Genomic DNA, 19,839 nt, shown 5'->3' with positions numbered 1-19,839 from the left:
GGGAAAAAAGACCCTCACCTTCTACACCCAAATGCAGAGCAACCAAGGTGGCAGGTCTTGTCTCTGCGGTACCGAAGCAAAAGACACCACCGGGCTTAGAAGTCAGAGGTGGGTGATTTCCCAGGGCCAGCAAGATTGATTCCCAGGTCCAGAGTGGGAAAGAGGCTGAAGACAGCATTTGCACGGAGCTACAGAGGGAGAGGTGGACAATAATGTGTCAACCTTCAGTTCTCACGTACCCGGAGGAACCAACAAAGAGGTGAAGAAACTCTTCCTGTTGGGACACCTGAGTGTTTTCCAGGAGGAGGGAAGAAGTGACCGAGTGAGCTGAGAGAAGATGAGGCGGTAGTAATGCCAGCAACAACCATTGTCCTTTGAAAGTCTGTTGTATGCTGCGGATTGTACGTAGACTTTTAATTTAGTCCTCATAACATCCTGAGGTAATTAGCCCTTATTCACAGATGAGGAAACTGAGTCTCAAAGAGGTTAAGGAACTTGGCCTATGTCGCTGAGCTCAGCATTCTGGCCAGATCTGTCTGGCTCTGGAGGGCTGCTCCTGTCTTCTGCACCACGCTGCTGATGTGACCCACAAGAAAGAGAATTTTCAGGCAGCCAGGACTGCAGAGCCCTCCGAACCGGCGAGCTCTGAAAGACCCCAAAGGCCGTCTCCCAGGCTGGAACACGGGAAGATGTGCATGTAAAGGAAAACATGGCGGACTCAAAAGAAGGTGCCATGGTGACAGAGGGGAGGAAGGCATAAAGAAAAGCCCCAGCATATTTATTTTCAGGAATATAGAGATACCCCAAAGGAGACTGATCCTCTGAACCTGTTCCCCATTCTGTGATCCAGTCTCCACCCACACACCCCACTCTCCCTCCGCAAATTAAAAGGATGTCCTTAGGCCACCTGGATGGCTCAGTGATTGAGCATCTGCCTTTGGCTCAGTGTGTGATCCTGGGATCCCGGGGTCAAGTCCCACATCGGGCTCCCTGCAGGAAGGCCTCTTCTCCCTCTGCCTATGTCTCTGCTTCTCTCTCTGTGTGTCTCATGAATAAATAAATAAATAAAATATTAAAAAAATAAAAAAGAATAATCTTATAAGAAAGTCATTAATGAAATAGAATAAATTCAATCAGGAATAACAGATAACAAGAGGGTTCTGAAACCCACAGGCAGAGGTGCGGGGCAAGATGGCGGAAGAGTAGGGTCCCCAAGTCCCCTATCCCCACCAACTTACCCAGATAATTTTCAAATCATCCTGAAAACCTACAAATTCGGCCTGAGATTTATTTATTTTTTTTTAATATTTTTTTTTAATTTTTATTTATTTATGATAGTCACACAGAGAGAGAGAGAGGCAGAGACATAGGCAGAGGGAGAAGCAGGCTCCATGCACCGGGAGCCCGACGTGGGACTCGATCCCGGGTCTCCAGGATCGCGCCCTGGGCCAAAGGCAGGCGCCAAACCGCTGCGCCACCCAGGGATCCCTCGGCCTGAGATTTAAAGAGAGAACAGCTGGAATGCTGCAGAGAGAAGAGTTCGCGCTTCCATCAAGGTAGAAAGATGAAACGCACAGGCAATTTAGTGAGGAGTTGCCAGCCGTCTTCAAGGACCTAAGAAGCTGGCACAGGCCAAGAACTCACTTGTTCTGCGTTGATCCACAGCTTGCAGCTAGAATTCAGTTGAGCAGACCTATTGGGAAGACACGACAACACATAAAAACGAACTGTAAAGGCACAGAGATCTTGTTTTACATCTTGTCACTGCGACTTAATAACCTGTGCTCTTGAGTTTTGGTTTTCTGCCTGCATATTAGAAACGCACATGTCTGCCCTGGAGAGAATAAAAGAGGTTGTGTCAAGGGCCCCACATGGTGGCTGGTTCACACTGTGCTCTTTGAATGGAAACCCAGGGAACAATGGTTTCTCGCAGTTAGAAGCTCCTGGGTCCTGGAGAAGCAGAGCAGAGGTAGAAAGCTGCTGAGGGGCTCCCACCCTGGGTGCGAGGGTAGCTGATTGTTATTCTGTCCAAGTGGGGTATGTTTTGAAAACACTGTGGCGGGTGTTTGCAGGTGAATGTTGTCTCCTTCCGTGCTCATCCTCTGGGAAGCTGGGCCCAGCAGTAGAGGCTGTCTAGGGGGTGGAGGACAAAAACTGTGACTCGGATTTTACTGAGGTTGTTTTTCTTTGGCGAGGTTTACTATTGAGCCACCAGACAAGCAATAGCAAGGGTACCTCCAAGGTCACCTCCAGAGCCACCCAGGCTTAACACTCTGTATCTGGGATTGGATTTGTCAGCATCAGGGATTCACCTGCCTTGTTAGCACAGAAGGGACTACCTGCAGTGCCACAGTCAGGTGGACCCACGCTCTGTCTCATACTGTGACCTCAGCCTCCTTGGGGGTTCAGTGTAGAGCCCCTCACCAAGCAGAGATTCTCCTGAGCTGCTTTCAGATCTGTGTGTGTCTTTTCAAACACTCTCAACTGGAGTTTATGAGGAATTTGAATTTTGAGAACAAAACATTTATTTGGGGTCCCAAATCCGTTAAGTCCTGGGTGGGATCATCCAGGGTAGTGTGCTGTCTTAGCCAGGATGCGAGAGAGCTTGAGAGGCTAAAGAGTCTCTTCCAGGGCAGGGAGGGGGTGTCCGCAGGAGGAGTTACAGGCCACCTTGGGACACTAGGCACTGGTCCTTGCTTAGGGGTGGTGACTAAAGGGACAGAAGCAGTGATTATTTGAAGGTGTAAAATTGGGATCTGTTTGTCCACAGATTTGCTGGTTATCAACGTACAGGCTCAATTGTGAGATGCAAGCATATTTTTGTTAACCTTTCAACAAATATTCTCTTTGTAGAAAGACTGACAAATCCCTTTAAAGGAGTGGTTCTCAGACTCCCTTTGCTGGGACTACAGGCTGGGAAACAAGAGACTCCAAGGCTCTGGATCCTGCTTCATTCCCTACAGATAGGCTTAAAAAAAAAAAAAAAAGGATAATATGAGATAGAATTCACATAACCATTCAGTTCCCTCAAAGTGCACAATTCAATAGGTTTTAAAGATTGATTTGAGAGAGAGCACATGCGTGTGTGCACACATGAGTAGGGGTGGGGGAGAGGGAAAAGGAGAGAATCCCAAGCCCCTAAGCCGACTCCCTGCTGACCTCGGAGCCCAAAGTGGAACTCAAGTCTCAAGACCTTGAGATCAACGACCTGATGCAAAATCAAGGGTCAGGCACTTAATGAACTTAGCCACCCCGGGAGCCCCTCAATACACAGTCACAAAGTTGTGCAATGGGAACCCTCACCACGTGAGCAAATGACCTTTTGTCTGATTGTGGCTCCTAAGGAGATTGTATTTGAAGGAGGAAAAGATGCTGCCCCTAAAATGAGCTTTGAAATTAGTGTCCTCTTTGAACCATAACGGGTTGAACCTTTTCTGAAGAGATTGTGATTTTCAAGTTCTATTTTAAACCCCAGAGAGAACCGGGAGACAATCTTGATATCTAAGACTGATGGGGTTACACCCTAGAGCAATCACGCAATCATTCACTGTTCTCACAGAAGGACCTCATTCAGCATTTTTTAAAGTCCTTTTGCAGAACTCTAACACAGTTAGAGGAAATCAGAAGGGGTAGAGTGGGGCTGCAGGAAGACCGGCGGACACAGCAGGAATAGATAGGGTCACCAGCCCAGATGGGCGAAGGTCTTCAGCTGGCAGATGGGGCCACTGAGTATTCGGACAGGTCCTCTGCCATGCCCCAGCTGTCCCTAAAGGTGTTACTGTGGGACACAGGGCAATGATTGGCATTCAGGTGAATGATCAACATTTTAAAATACCAGAATCCTATTAGCAAGATATTCACCAAGGGAGGTTGAAGATTTAGAAGTTGGTTGTCAGAATGGGGTGAGCGTGAGCTGGTCCATAAAGACTTCATTGTCTGGCACCCTGTAAGTGCTCCATCAGTCTCCTTACATTTTTCTTTGGAAAGGTCGTGCTGGAAAGTATCTCATTCTCTGTCGATGTCAGATAAACGGAACCCTCGTGAACTGGTTTCCTCTCATTAATCTGAAGGGAACATTCTCGGCTGGGCTTATTTGGGGGGCAAAGACATAACCAACTATTGTTCTCCGATGAGGATTCACGCTTCCCTGCTGGAGGACTGGGCTAATTGGATTATTTTCAGTTGACAAACTTGGTTTTCCACCTCGGAACACATGTTTATTGCCTCTTATTCACAGGATATGTTCCCAATTGGAGGTGAAACCATGAAGAGAAAATAGAACAAATAATAATGCTTTTCCGCAATCGCTTCTTGCTGCTGCTGGCCCTGGCTGCGCTGCTGGCCTTCGTCAGCCTCAGCCTGCAATTCTGTGAGTATTGCCTGGTGTCACTGGGTCGCCGGAGGGGAGAGGGCTTCATTCTGGAATAGAGGGCCCTTGTGGGAAGGAAACAAGTAGGCCCCAAAGCCTTTGTTTTTCAAATGAACAATGCAGATTAAAACAACTGAGTCTTTTTATTGCTGGTACTGATGGTGGATGGTTGTGAGTACAAATCCTAAACTGCAGAGCTTTGTCCTGAGCGTCTTTTTTGGCCATAAGGAATGAGTGCTCACTGGGCCTCGCGATAGTTTTTGACTTCTGCATAGATTCCTAAACTACTCAGTTATTCTCAGATTCTTAGGTCCCCAAGGGGGAGACACTGAGTGGCCCAGTGTGAGCAGAGGTAGTTAGCCTGCTGCTTGGTTCTTTGAGGGTTGGGTGTCTGTTTTATGTTCAGTGAGCTGTGAGGCTGCAGTTGTGTAGGGGAATGAGGTACCAAACTCAGTTTCCTGGGCAGCAGGGACCATGTCCAGGAAATCTCGTGTGGCGAGGCAAGAGCACAGCTGATGAAGCCAGTCCACAGATCTTGCCACCCAGCACTTTGTCCTTCACTGGGAGCCTGTGCTCAGGTTCAGCCCCAAAGCCTATAAAGTACCACCACTGCTCTGCCAAGAGTGGCTGTCCTCTAACACAGGTCTAGCCCCAGCATCTCCTTGGTTGTAACCCTTCAGTGGTGGCCCCTCCAGTGGCCCCTCTCTCATGCCGAATTGCTTGGTATTCTCTACACATTTACCCTGTTCTCTGGGCCCAAATTCCACCAGCCCCTCTGCCATCCTCCTCAGTTCCCTCTCATCCTTTACTCCCCATGGTTCACTCAGTCCTTTTCTTCTCCAGGAAACTTCCAGGACTTACCCCCACACCCAACCGGGTCTGATGCTTCTTTGATGTGCATCCAGGATGCCTTAAACCAGTCCCCTTCCATACACTAACCACTTACACTAACTCTAATGTTGAGTTCTTGTGTCTCTTGCTTTTTGTTTTTTTATTTATTCATGAAAGACAGAGAGAGAGAGAGAGAGAGAGAGGCAGAGACATAGACAGAGGGAGAAGCAGGGGACTCTGATGTGGGACTCGATCCCAGGACCCCAGGATTACGACCTGAGCCAGAGGTAGACACTCAACTGCTAAGCCACCAGGCACCCTTGTGGCTCTTGCTTCTACAAGACTGTTCTCTGAGAGCAGGGGCCATGTCCTGTTTCCCTCTATACCCCGGGAACTGCACTGCCAACCACACAGTAGGTGTTTTCATGACTGCTTGTTAAATGAATGAATCTACACCTGTTCTGAAAAGCAAGCTGACCCGAATTCCCTCTCCTTCTGGTGCTGTATACTTGAAGCTGAGAACATCTTCTGTATGATGCTGGAAATTGTGTGTTTGCTGTCACCTGCCTTTTCTTCATATTACCACCTCACCCTGGTGGATGGGAGATAAGTGGTTGGCACCCATCACTGCTTAGGACGGCTCTGTGAGGAGGTGGCGTTTCTGTCGCAGTTTGAATAATGGGAAGAAGACCAGGTGGCTCAGCAAGTGGGATGTTCTGAGTGCGCTGGGGAATGTCGGAAAGACTTGGCATTTGGAATAAGTGGTTTGAAGAGAGGCTTTGAACAAGCTTCCCTCATACACCTCCAATTTGTGACATACTCCATGCACGTGTCTGGTACATATGACAGGCTATTTCTAATACTAAAGACAATTAAAAATACTCATTTTATCCTTCCAGAATAGGAAATGAGGTCAAGAGTAGGTGGACATAGGAAGTTTAAAGATAACTCCAGATGGTTAATGAACCATAAAATGCGAATCCATTCCAAAAAAATATGTTAGGACTCTCACTAGTTTAATTGTCCATAACTTTTCATTAAAAATTTTCCATCCTTTGGCTGGAGAGTTAGGAGGTTACAGTCAACCTTGATTTTTATTCTGAGAAGCTGACAGGATCTGAGACGTGAATGTGGGTTACTTGTGTTTGCTGCGTTTCTCTTGCATGAGGTGGTTTCCACGTCACTGAATTGGCCAGTGTGTTTTGCTTATTATATAACTCTTCTGAAAGTACCTTCTGTTTTAGGAGAGCCAATTTTCAGCCATACTTTTTTTAAGGGAAATTTTGCAGGGTAAATTAGCCTGCCTGGGTTGGAGCTCTTTATTCTTGGATACGTTGGAGTTCGGAGAGATATTAAGATATGGATGTTCTTACTGCTCTTCTACTTCTAGGTAAACTGTAACTTTGGAATTTACCCATTTCTGTAGAAATGGAGTTTAATTGCTTTATTTAATTGCGTTGTGGGTTGCTGCTTATTATGGTGTAAGGAACTGCGCTAATTGATACCACAAAGGTATACGTTTAACTAACATTTGTGTTTTCATTTTTACCCTAAAATATATGGACTTTTTTTTCCCATCATCTCTTCAGAGTAATTTTTAAATGCCAGATTTGCACATACAACTATTTTAGGTAACCTTTGTGAGGTAATCAAATATAACTTGGTTTTTCCTCAGGCTTTAAGTGAATCAGTATAATTTTATTTGCTTTCTGCAGTGATCATGTATTTTATTTTGTCTTGTAGGCTTTTTGAATTTGAGAAAGTTATGATCCAGGTTACAATTTTAAAAATCAGGTTGTTTATTATCATTATTTTTTAGGTTGTTTAAATAAGCATTTCTTCCTCTTGGTATAGAAAGTGCGTCTGTGAACCCAGATATATTTATTAAGTGCTTATGTGTGTCAGGCATTTTTTTACAGTGTCGGGGTGGGGGTAGGTGGAAGGGATACAAAAAAGGTTAAGATACAGTTCATAGTTTCTCAAAATATGTTTATTTTAAATGGTACTAATGACTTGCTGTATGCTAACAGCCTTTAATGGAAATCATTCATTTTGTATTTTCAAGCCCTTGATATTTTTGAGTTTAAAATAGGGAAACTCTGAAATTCCTGATGTCTGAATTATAGAAGGGAACAAGCAAGGCATAGCTATCTTTAGTTATTCTAGCTGAAATGTCTATGAGTGGAAAAATCATTTCTCAGATTAAGGGACTCCTTTAATGCCATAGGGCAAGACCACCAAGATATAAAGACTTGATTAGTTACATTTCTGCTTTTTTCTGCTCTCTTGTAATCGTCCATTTTGCTGCTTCAACCCAGCCTTTCCTTAATTCGTATTTTATGCTGGTCCTGCCATGTTCCAACGGGCAGTCCCAAAATGGCAGCGTGACGGAGCCTGCGCAGGCTCTGTCTGGAATGACAGCCTTGAATTTGAATGCCGCTCTGCCACTCAGCAGCTGTGAGCCCTTGGGCAAGTTGGACCTCTCAGAGCCTCTCTTTCTTCTTCTGTAAAGTAGAATTAGTTGCTGCTGCAATGTTGGTGTGAGAACAGGCCTTGTCAGGAAACGCTTGGCTTGTAGGAGCATAGTCAATGTGAACCTTTGAAGCAACAGCACGGAGTCCCATCACCAGGTACCTTCTTCAGAAGCCAGGACTCTTGGTGTCCTGAAGGCTGCCAAGGCTTGTGTTCCTTCAGCCACTTGTCAGGGAGGAGGCTTTATTTGTTTTTGATCAGAGCTCATTGGCCATGAATGTGGCCAGTCAACACTGGGCACATGGCACTATATCTGGGGGTGATCTTCCCAGGCAGGGCAAACCAGTTGACCAGAGCAGGTTCTGAGGAAACTATCGAAGATGGACTGGAGGGAAGAGGGAAGATAACCCTGCTGCAGTGAAAGCCAGGGCTGCCCTCAATATCGGAAGAGCCCTTTCTGCAGGAGTAGACTTACTCTGTGTGGCCCAGGTGACCATGGGGACACATTCCAGCTAAGCATAAGGTGGAGTGTCCTAAGAATCCATGTCATGCAGAGGTAGTGCAAACTCTGGAGCATTGCTCTGGAGCATTCTCTGACCTGAGAAGGCAGGTCATTGGGCCTGATTCCATTTAAATCCTCTTCAAACTCTGAGATTTTATGAATTTTATCTTTTCTTGTTGATCCAGCGCCATGAGTATGTACAGCTTTGTCCTTCAGCAAATGTTCCTTGAGTTTCCGTCATAGACCCAAGGAGCTATCTGTCCTACTGGAGGAAAATCATGAGCAGACACTTGGAATAGAGTGTGCGGTACACTAGGATAGGTAAGAGGTGATATCATGTAAGGTGAGCCGGTGAAAGAACATGGCTCTAAGAAAAAGCCAGACTGCTCAGATTGAATCCCAGCCATTTACCAGATTGGTGACCTCAGCCATGTTATTTACCCTCTCAGTTTTCTCATCTGGAGAGTGGGGATAAAACAGTCCCTATTTCATAGGGTTAGTGAAGGATTCAGTGAGCTCATATTTTGAAACACCTAAAACAGTGCCTGTTACACAGTGATCAATGTATGTATGTTTGTTTGTTTTTGTTTTGTTTTTTTTGTTGCTGTTAAAGATTTTATGTATTTATTCATAAGAGACACACACAGAGAGAGAGAGAGAGAGGCAGAGACACAGGCAGAGGGAGAAGCAGGCTTCATGCAGGGAGCCCGACATGGCACTCCATCCTGGGACTCCAGGATCACGCCCTGAGCTGAAGGCAAACTCTCAACCTCTGAGCCACCCAGGCATCCCTGTTTGTTTGTTTTTAAAGATTTTATTTATTATTTGACAGGGAGGGAGGGAGAGAGGGAACCAGAGAGCACAAGCAGGGGGAACAGCAGAGGGAGATGAAGGACTCAATCCCAGGCTGCTCAGATCATGACCTGAGCCGATGGTAGGTGCTTAACCGACTGAGCCACCCAGCGGCCCCTGTGTATTAAATAAAATGAATTAGAGATCATTTATGGCAGGGTGATATGGGAGGATAGAGGACAAGAAGTTTATCCAGTCTGGAAATTCAGGGACAGCTCCTCAGCAGAGGTGACATCTGAGCTTCGTCCTTGAGGGGTGAGTATGAGTAGGCCATGGAGGAAGGTAGGAGGGGCGTTCCTACAGATGGAGATGGGTTTGCAAAGACAGAATGAAAAAGTAGGACCAGGTTAGTCACCTGTGTGTAGCTATGAAGTTGGACAAAAGCTGGGGCCACCTCTATCACCACATTATATCCTGAAGGCTGTGGGGAGCCACTGAAGTAGGAACACACCAGGAGATTTATGGCTCAGAAAGACCACAGTCTAGGATAGTGTTTGCCCAGGTGTGGGCTCCTGAGCACCTTGAGCAGAGTGGCTCTGCAAACTTGTAAAGAAGAGTGTTCCAGGGCAGCCCGGGTGGCTCAGCGGTTTAGCGCCACCTTCAGTCCAGGGCCTGATCCTGGAGACCTGGGATCGAGTCCCACATCGGGCTCCCTGCATGGAGCCTGCTTCTCCCTCTGACTGTGTCTCTGCCTCTGTCTCTCTCTGTGTCTTTCATGAATAAATAAATTAAAAATCTTTATTAAAAAAAAAAGAAGAGTGCTCCAAAACCAAAGAAGAGCATGTTTTGTGCCCCTCCCTACAGAATCAGAATTTTTACAGGAGTGGGACTCAGAATCTGCACTTTTGACTAGCTCCCTGGGTGAGTCTTATAAGCACAAATTCTGGGCACTCTGCTTTCAGAGGCTGATGGGAGGGTGAAGCTGGGTGGCAACTCAGGCTGTTTTGCCTGAGTTTGCCATAAAAGGCTGAGGGGACACCAAAGCAGCAGGTGATGCTGTGGGACTTTGAGCTAATTGGGTGGTAGAGTGGGCCAGGGTGATGAGAGAAGGGGAAGACCACCATGACACACACAGGAGTCTGGCTTGGGTAGTCCAGTAGATGCCTCGGTCACTCGTGTGTTTGTGTGGTTTTTCATATAAACGTTTCAGCGCCGCCTGAGTTAAATAGGGCTGGGGGGTAACCATATGGGACCCATGGCTCCCCAGGCCTGCATCAGGCCCAGGTAAGTGGACAGGCTGGGTGTGGAGCAGGACAAGGAGTTGGAGGTGTCGGTGAGGTCCTTGAGGGCCAACTGGGTACTGTGTCTTGCCGGAAGGTGGTTTTGGGATCTGAGCCTAAGAGAGACCCTGTCCAGAGGCAGTGCCGGGGGACTTTGTATTCACTGTTCCTGAAGCCATGACCTGGAGAGACCAGGTCTCCCAGGAGCATGTGGAAGCCACTCTAGACCGACAGTTTTGTTTGGCCCAATGTGTGTTTTCACATTTCTTTACCAATGTTTTAGAACTTGGGCAGTTTCACATAAACTTCCAGCTCCTCTTTAAAAAACAAACAAAGAGACTATCTAGCAAGCCGAGACCCATAATCCCTTGCAGAGACAGTGTTGGAGCTAGCACCTGGGTCCTGGCTGCCCCCTTTGTGGGCAGTGCAAGCTCTTCCTTTCTCCTTGGTCTCCACTTGCTGAACCCTGTCACCTTGAGAGTTTGAGCTCTGTGGTGAGGTGGAAGGAAGAGAGGACAGGGCAGAGATGAGATCTGGGCTGACAGAGGAAGGGAGGCTGTGAAGGAGACAGTATGGCAGCAGAGAGGTGGGGCCCCCAAACCGAGGGAAGCAAGTAGGAAACTGAGGAATTTCAGATTAATCAGCTGTGTGTGTGTGTGTGTGTGTGTGTGTGTGTGTTTAGTAGGCACTCCAGCCGAACCAGCCTGTGTGAGTTGTGTGTATCTGATGTATACGAGTGGTGGTGTGCAATATGTGTGAAGGGTGGTGTTATGTGTGGTGTGAGTGGTGTGTGTGTTGAATAGGTAACCCATCTGAACCAGCTTTGCGTGTGAGTTTTGTATCTATGTGGTGTGTGAGTAGCGTTTGTGTGTGTGTGGTGTCTGTGAGTGGCAGTGTGTGCATGTGGTACATGCATGTGGTGTCTATGAGTGGTAGCATGTGTATGTGGTGTGTATGTAGTGTAAGTGCTGCATGTGAGCCCCGTGTGTATGTGGTATGTGAACAATGCACATGAGTGATGTGTATGTGGTGCGTATGAGTGGCATGTGTGAGTGGTATGTATGTGTATGTGTATGTGGCATGTGTGGTACGGGCATGGGAGTGGCATGCGGTGTGTGTATGTCTTCAGTAGTCTCCCTGGTACCTCTCTTCCCGCAGAGCCATCATTTTCCCACAGTCTCCAGCCCCCACTCCCCTCCCCTTTTATATGCTGCTTTGGATTTGTTGTCCTCTGGGAAAGAGAATAACCAAGTTGCTAGAACAGCGTGTAAATTAAAAGAAAATTGCCTCTGAGAAGGAGAGTGAGGAGCTCCTGAAAGGTGCCTGGGGGTTGTAGCATCCGCCTTGGTTGTTCAGCCCCTGGCTTCAGCCTGCTTTTCGTGGTCGGCTGTTGGCATTCACAGCTCCCACTCTTCACAGGCACCCTGCACCCTGGTAGAGATAGATGGTGGCAGGGATTTTGCTGAGGCACAGACTTGGATAATAATAGCTGGGAGCGAGCCGGCCACGGGGCTTTGTCACGCTCTGCTCTTCATCCCATGTGTATGGTATGGAGAAAATCATGTGCCCCAATTGTGTGTGTGAATTGGGGATTCATGAAGATTTTAACGTTTTCATGGAAAAGGTTTGGGGATGCAACCCTTAGAATGCCAAGGGTCTTAGGTAGTATGTACTCTATTTTATTTATTTTTAAAGATCTGTTTATTTTAGAGAGAGAGAGACCACACTTGGGGGGAGGCAGAGAGAGAGAGAATCACAAGCAGACTCCCCTCTGAGCCCAACACCATGGCGGGGGGCTCCATCTCAGGACCCTGAGATCACAACCTGAGCTGAAACCAAGAGTAGGATGCCCAACCGACTGAACCCCCCAGGTGCCCCTGTGTACTCAATTTTAAAAGTCACAATAAGGTTCCTCCTGGGATTTTATTTTGGTGAATCGGAGTCAGAAAGAATGAGGAATTAAACAAGAAGGCTTGTGTTTTTAACCTAGGAAGTTCTATGTATAATAGCCTAATCTCATTATTATCACTATGAAGTTTTACGTTTCGTTTTTTTTTTTTTTTAATTTCAGTCCTTTTCCTGAAGATTTATTTTCTGTTTGATCTCTTGAGAGTTTTAATTTTGCTTTCTCTCTGAATGCTTCGTGCCCAGCTACCACACAGAGTTAAATGTCTGTGGTTGAAAAAATTCTGTAGGTGTCAAAATTAAGTGTGACTAATCAGCTTTCATCATGTGTCTTCAGTTTTTGTAGTTACATGGGGGAGGGGAGAGGTATCACATAGCAGGCCCTTCCATGAGCTAAAAATGGACGCATTTATGTGTGGGGGTCATTTCCAGGATTCTTTTGGGGGTGTGGTGGCACATTGTTTCTCTCCCCTCTCTTTTCCTTTCCTCTCTCTCTCCTTCCCTCCTCCTTTCCTTCCTTCGCAGTTTCTGATCTTAGAGAATTTCTCCTAAAGGTAATTAGATGAGAAGATAGAAATGTGTGTTCAAAGATGTTTATTCCAGGATAGCTCACAATAGGCAAACGTGTTGGGGGGGGGGCGCCAAGTGTCCAACATTAAATACTCCTGTAGCCATTACGCTGTAATTACACAGATCTGTTTGTATTCTCATACAAGGTTGTCCATAATATGGTAACTACATGTGGTATCTTATATGGGAGTGTGTGTGTGTGTGTGTGTGTGTGTGTCAACTCAAGAAGGGAGTCTCCTATTTTAGAGAAGAGAAGACTATCAGGACTAGCTAGTAAAACAAGAAAATATTAGTAGAAGTAGCCAATGAACTCAGAGTATCTGCATATGCCAAGCCTATGTGAGGACAGGGACAAAATAGGAGAGAAGGCTGCAGATGTTTACATTGGAGTAGCTGCAGAATGGAGGGGAGCCAAGGACATGGTGGGAGTTGGCCCAGGTGGAGTTTGCTCCAAGGTGATGACATTAAAAGAACATTCACAACAACAAAAAAAACCGAGAAACTCCACCTTGACTTGAGGTTAGTGGTAACCAGAGGTGGAACCCCATGGTCTTGATGGCAGCTCTGCCCTGGAGGAAGGGTGGCCTGGCTGTTCTGAAACTTATCAGGAATGAGGTCTTGAGGGGAGAATCTGAATCTGGAATATGAGAGTGAAGTCAGGCTACACCCAGGGAGAGCTCTGCGACTGTCTCACTGTTGGCACCCAGTGCCTCACCGGCCCGGCAGAGCCAGGCTGCCCGTGGGTGGGAGGGACAGGGAGTCGGCCATGATGCATGGTCCTTCTCTCACGTCTCTGGCCCGGGCTGCGGTATCACGCTGAGCCTCCCCATCTCCCTCCCTTTCTTTCCTGTGTCATCTGAGAGGCTAGACCCTAGACTGCCCAGGCGTCTGCCTCTTGGGGAACCTGGAACCTAGCCTGGCCCCAGGTATCCACCAGAGGGTGGGCTGGCCGGTCAGTCCAGGTACCTAAGGGGTCCAGGCCCCACCCTCAGCATTGTCTCTCAGTCAGGGGGCTTCCCCAAAGTGCTCCCTCACTCCTGACCATCTCTTCCTTGTGACCCTTTCCACAGAAGGCAGATGACCAGCCGCCTTCCTGGGCAGTTGGTTTGGTGGCCTTCGTGAGCTTTAGTGCCCTCAAAAGGTAGACCTTTGAGAAACAGAAAACGTACTTGTTCCTCTTGAGGGGAGAGGAAACAATCCTCAGAGTGCGGACAGAAGCACAGATTTCACCTCTGGCAGGACACCCAGCCACACATATGCAGTAAAATGTAGACTGGGGTTGTTCTGGGTGATAAGATTATGGATGATTTTCACTTCTTTTTATACCTTACTGTTGAAAGGCTATTTTAGGATGAACACATGTTTATGTGAGTTGTAAAGCTCCCTCTCCATTTTGAAAAAAGAAAAATCTCCTCTATCAAGGGTGTCAAAATCAGAAACCTATTTCCAGGCATACTGGGTTGTTAGCCTGAGTCCAACAGATATCAGCATCGTCTTGTGGTTTCAGGGATCCTGTGAACCCTCAGAATTCAAGCGCAGAAGCTTGTGTGTGCAGTCCTTTTTCAGGGTTGAGAAGCAGTAACTTTGATCATATTCTCAAAGTTGAGACGGGGGAGCCAGGCTATGAGATGGTTAAGGATAGCTGAGGTTCTTGTCACAGTTCTTTCTGGGGGCTTGTCCTTGGATGGCTCTCTGATTTCTAGTTTCTGTCATCTCATCCAAAAGGACCCTGTTTGAGCCAGGCCAGTTATCAGCTGCCCCAGGGGACATTGAGATTTCCTGTCCTGCCTGGGAGGCCACAGCTGGGCTCCAGCTCAGGCCACCGTGGGAACCCTGTCTTTGTGCTCTGGCAGTCCGTGGACTTAGGACTCCGTGGCTGACGTCAGAGGGAGGGACAGACAAGTAGGAGATAAGAGCTTGAGAACAGCTTAGAGCAAACCTCCAGCCTGATGGGATGTGTTGAGTCCTAACCTCGTGAGCCAGACCTCCTGTGGTTTACTGGCTCCCTAAATGGGACCAGGCTTATCACTGGCACCAAAAGCACTTATTAGGTTCTTAACAGTAGTTCACCATGATGTAACAAGCATGAGGAATGAAGAATAGTTAAGAATGAAGAGAACAGGGATCCCTGGGTGGCGCAGCGGTTTGGCGCCTGCCTTTGGCCCAGGGCGCGATCCTGGAGATCCGGGATCGAATCCCACATCGGGCTCCCGGTGCATGGAGCCTGCTTCTCCCTCTGCCTGTGTCTCTGCCTCTGTGTGTGTGTGTGTGTGTGTGTGTGTGTGTGACTATCATGAATTAAAAAAAAAAAAAAAAGAATGAAGAGAACAGGAAAGGTTGGTCTTGTATTGTGGCCCCAAGTGGATAGGTCAAAAAGGATAGATTCAGCTATTTGATCCATCTTGTCCATGTAAAACCAAGTCTCTCAAAGTTTGCAAATGTGGGCTTGATTTTCGCCTTGCACCCTCAAGCATGATTTCTGCTGCCTTTTATTAAAAGCAAATGGTCAGGGGGGCTCAGGTTATGATCCTGGGGCCCCAGGATTGAGTCCCTATATCAGGGAGCCTGCTTCCCTCTCCCCCTCCGTCTGCCCGTGTGTTCTCTCTCACTCTCACTCACTCTTTCTCTCTCAAATAAATAAAATCTTTTAAAAATAATAAAAGCAAATGGTCCAAGGCAAATAACAGAATTGGTCTCCAGTTGTGGTTCTGGTTTATATTTGAGAATGACACACAGACATTTTTATTTTCAGTGCAGGGTAGAGGCACAATGGATCTTTAAGACAACTTGATGGATTGAGCAGCACTGAGGGAATTGTGGGAATTGCCTATAGAGCAAATCATTATTCTTTGGCAGGCCTGTGAAGGAAACAGAATTCAGGAACCTTTGGATTACTGGGGGATAGTAGAATCAGGGGTAGTTTAGCTTATAAGAAGGTAATGCTCAGTAGTTGAGCGTCTGCCTTTGGCTCAGGTTCTGATCCCAGGGTCCTGGGATCAGTTCCCACATTGGGCTCTCCATTGGGAGCCTGCTTCTCCCTCTGCCTGTGTCTCTGACTCTCTCATGAATACATAAGTAAAATTTTTTTTTTTTTTTTTTTTAGTAAAATCTTTATTAAGAAAGAAGAAGAAGGTAACATCTTGGGGGCATCTGGCTGGTTCAGTCAGTAGGGCGTGTGACTCTTGATCTCAGGTTGATTAGTTCAAGCCCCACATTGGGTGTAGATCTTAAAAAAAAAAAAGGAAGATGCTATCTTGGATAAGCTGCATGTATTTAAAGGAGTCAGAAAAGCTGCTAAAATTGGGTGGTCAAGAGGCAAAGGGAGACTGGTTCATTATGCTTCTGTGAAAGGTGTGGACACAGAGGGTCAGCATCCCTTCCAGATCCTGAGTTGAAGGCAGCACCTTTTAAGAGCCTGGAAGTGGCCAGAATTATCACATCAAGAGGACAGATGTGCAAATAGCACTTCTTTATCCCTTACCATGCTGCAGGCACTATACAGTGTTCCACAAGTGACACCTCAAGTCATCCATGCCACCACTCTGGTAGAGATGCCGTAATCTTCATTTTACAGGTAAAGGGAATAAAGCCTAGTGAGGCAGGAATATTTGCCCAATGTCATGCACCTAGGAAGTAACAAAGTCAGGACTTGAACCCAGGCTTGTGACTCAGTAGCCCCCAGCCCCACACCACCTGCCTGCATTCAGAACCATGAGTAGCCTGGTAACAGAGTTGACTGAGGACAGGCTTTAGTGGTCCTGGAAACAAGAAGTTCCAAAGAAGAGGTGACTACAGTCTGCTAGGGAGATGACCAGCCTAGGACTGATGGTGAGGCAGGCTCTGGAGCTAGGAAGGTAAAAAGCAGTTGGTGGAGCCATGCCTTTGACCCCATGAGGTTCTTTGCTGGTGTGGTCAGTGGTGTGACTCGGGCAGCTGAGCCAGTGATGGAGAGGTGAGCCGACACTTTAGCCCCATTGTGCTTGTCTTCACCAGGACACCTGTGGACCTGACACCTGATTTGGATCTGCCAGGGTGTCCGTGTAATAAGAGGAAGAGCTGACAACTAAACTTCAGAGGCACAGGGACAGTAAGAGACAGCCTACAGCCTTGGGTAGGGATTGCAGGAGGCCACCTGACTTCCTATAAAGTTGCTTCTACATGGGGAAGCCTTTCTTTTGTGGAAAGAGCCCTCGTTGGCACAGGTGGCTAGACTTGGGCCCCTGTCCCTGGACCAGTCAGTATACAAGGACGGGATCCTGGAGGAGCAGCACAACAACCCCCCACCAAGCCAGGCAGTTGGCCTGGGGGGAAGTGCCACTCTGCAGAACGAAGGGAGGGGTGGTGATCTGACCCAGGGATGGGAGTCAGATTTGAGGCACCTGTAAAGGGCTTATATACAGGAGGTTCTTACGGCTAGAGCTAGGAGGAAGGCCAGGTGTGCAGGTGGATATTTGTTTTCTGTCTTGGAGTGCAGCACTTGGCTCAGAGTAAGCCTCCAGTTCAACAAGCATTTGTGGGGGGGCCTGCCCTGGGTTGGTCAGAGGGGGAATATAAAGATGAAAAAGACATAGCCCTGAGCCTCCAGATGTTTAGCGTGGCCAGTTGAGAAACTGTGGACACCCCTGTTTATGGCTACTGTGTTGTGAGCTAAGATGGCAGCAAGAACCAGGGGCAGGACAATAGAAGAGGGATGCTAGGGTGGGCTTCCTGGAAGGGGTGACCCCAGGATTATCATGGAGTTGGCCAGATTTAGAGAACAATGGTGAGATGAGGGTAGTTAGACACAGAGGGAGGAATGTTGGGCAGTGGGGGCAGCTCCAAGCTGTTCAGGGACAGTGAGGACCAAGTTGGGGGTGAGGATGTACGAGAGTGGGTCTGGGGGAGACGTCTCACTCCCCAGCCTCTTGCATCAGAACCTCCCCCGAATGTCTGGTGTTTGGAGGACCCATCAAAGGGCCTCACATGGGCTGGCCCTGCGTTCTGGTGATTAGGAGGGTGCAAACAGCACAGGGTGATCTCAATAGCTAGTGGGTGAGGCAGACAGGCCCAGATGCCGGAGGAAGCAGCAGATAAAATCTTTCTGGACAGAAGGCCTCTAATCATCACCCAGTTTTTATCTGAGTTTCAAACCACTGCTTCCTTGGGGCATGAATGGGTCATTTGGGCCCAACTACCATGATTCCTTCTTACTCCATTGAGCCACTTAATAAAAATACCTTAAATGAGGTAACTTGTAAGCAACAGAAAATTATTTTTTTCATTCCTGGAGATTGGGAAGTCCAAGATCAAAGCACGAGCAGATTCGGTGTCTGTGAAGACCCATCTTTTCTCTGTAACCTCAGATGGCAGAGGGTCAGGGAGGTAGTTACTCTTTGCGGTCTCATTTATAAGGATGCTCATCCCACTTGACCTCCATCTTCCAAAGACCTCACCTCACATTGGGGGTTGGAGTTTCAACATGTGAATTTTTTTTTCTTTTTTTTTTTTTTCAACATGTGAATTTTAAGGGGACACAAGTATTCAGTCTATAGCAGTTCCCAAGTGGTAGCCTCCATAGACCTTACCCAGTGTGCTTACAGATAAACTAGTCAACTGTGGGGACTATGGGATGTCTAGAGACCTATGACCTTATGTCCCTGTGTCACTCATATGATCATGTGTCCTTAGCTTCACCTGTGCCTGGCCCAGACTCAAATGAAGTGTGCCCGCAGGCATGGCCAAGGGGCCGGAATCCGGCACCATTTCTTAAAAGAGCAGAGTTGCTCGCCAGAATTGCTGGGTCATTAAGATGCTGCCTTCAGACATATACTTTTCTCCTTCCCTTGCTCTGGCATGAATCCCCCAGTGGTAAATTACCTCTATAGACACCTGAGCTTATGGTGTTAGCAATTCTGGCTCCTTCCAGCTGCTGGGAAGAAAGTGGCTGTAGGACCGATCAAAGGACTAATTTTGAATTGGTGAAGTTCCGACCAATTTTATAGCTCTATGATTGTTGTTGTAATACAAATAATAAAAGTAATGAATGAAAATATGCTAATAAAAAAGTGTATCTAGATATTATAGAAAGATACATCCATGTCTATACATAGAGGAAGTATGTAACATGCTTACTGTAAACGTGTATGTATGTAGACCTGTAAAACAATGTAGGCATTTATGGGAAAACAAATAAAAATACTACTTCATACCCCATTCCACCCATTCCCCAGAGGAAAACACTGCTGCGTTGTAGTGGATGTCCCTGTAGACATTTCTATGCATTTACATAATAAATGCCTGTATGTTCGTACATTTATAGTTTTTTTCTTAGCCAGTAACTTGGTTTGTTCACTTCATTTATCTTTGATTCTTTTACATCTTTTTTTTTTAAAGATTTTATTTATTTATTCATGAGAGACACAGAGAGAGAGAGAGACAGAGACACAGGCAGAGGGAGGAGCAGGCTCCATGCAGGGAGCCCGTTGTGGGACTCGATCCTGGGACTCCAGGATCACACCCTGGGCTGAAGGCAGACGCCCCACTACTGAGCCACCCAGGGATCCCTCTTTCACATCCTTTTTAACTTTGGCAGAATATTCCCCAATATGGATGTAACATTCTGTTCCGTTAATGATGGATACTTAGTCCATTTTCCTTTTCTGTTATTACAAATAATGCTGCGGCCAGTCTCCTTGGCCATACATCTTTGTGATTGGGATTGATTTAAATTCCAAGAGGTAGGATAACAGGATTGGGGATAAAGCACATATAGCATTTTGGTGGATGCTGCCAAATACTTCCAAAAGGTTCCTGTTTCCACTCTCACCTGCAGTGTGTGGAAGTGAGTTTTTACAGCCTTGCCAGTACTGCTACTGCTATTATTATTATTAAAACATGAGATTCTAGTCTGATGGGGAGGGATCAGATGCTATTGTTTTATTTTGTATTTAAGTATGAATAACGTTGAACATCTTTTCATACATTCATTGCCATTGGTGTTTGTTTTTCTGTAATTAATCAACTCATACCCCCTACTGATTTTTTAGTTGTAGAAGCTCATATGCATTTTGGCTTTAATAATTTGTTACTTATGTTGCAAATATTTTCCTTTCAGTGGATTGTCTTTTAACTTTATTTAT

The 19,839-nt window shown here is 46.7% G+C and overlaps 1 protein-coding gene across 10 annotated transcripts in view; it reads left to right on the top strand.

The window, feature by feature from the left end:
* PXYLP1 (2-phosphoxylose phosphatase 1) overlaps window positions 1-19,839 on the top strand; it is a 72,389-nt gene that overhangs the window by 32,186 nt on the left and 20,364 nt on the right. For 9 of the 10 annotated variants that reach the window (XM_077864921.1, XM_077864929.1, XM_077864925.1 and 6 more), the window contains one exon: window positions 4,238-4,369. In XM_077864921.1, the coding sequence (XP_077721047.1) occupies window positions 4,291-4,369 (79 nt within the window). In that variant the 5' untranslated portion in view covers window positions 4,238-4,290. Of the gene's footprint in view, window positions 1-4,237; window positions 4,370-6,433; window positions 6,591-19,839 lie in introns of those variants that run through there. The other variant, XM_077864930.1, reaches the window with a different exon arrangement.

This window comes from Canis aureus, chromosome 22, assembly GCF_053574225.1.
Source record: "Canis aureus isolate CA01 chromosome 22, VMU_Caureus_v.1.0, whole genome shotgun sequence".
Lineage (NCBI taxonomy): Eukaryota > Metazoa > Chordata > Mammalia > Carnivora > Canidae > Canis > Canis aureus.
Note: the sequence above shows the minus strand (reverse complement) of the source record. Positions and strands in the feature narration are given on the sequence as shown.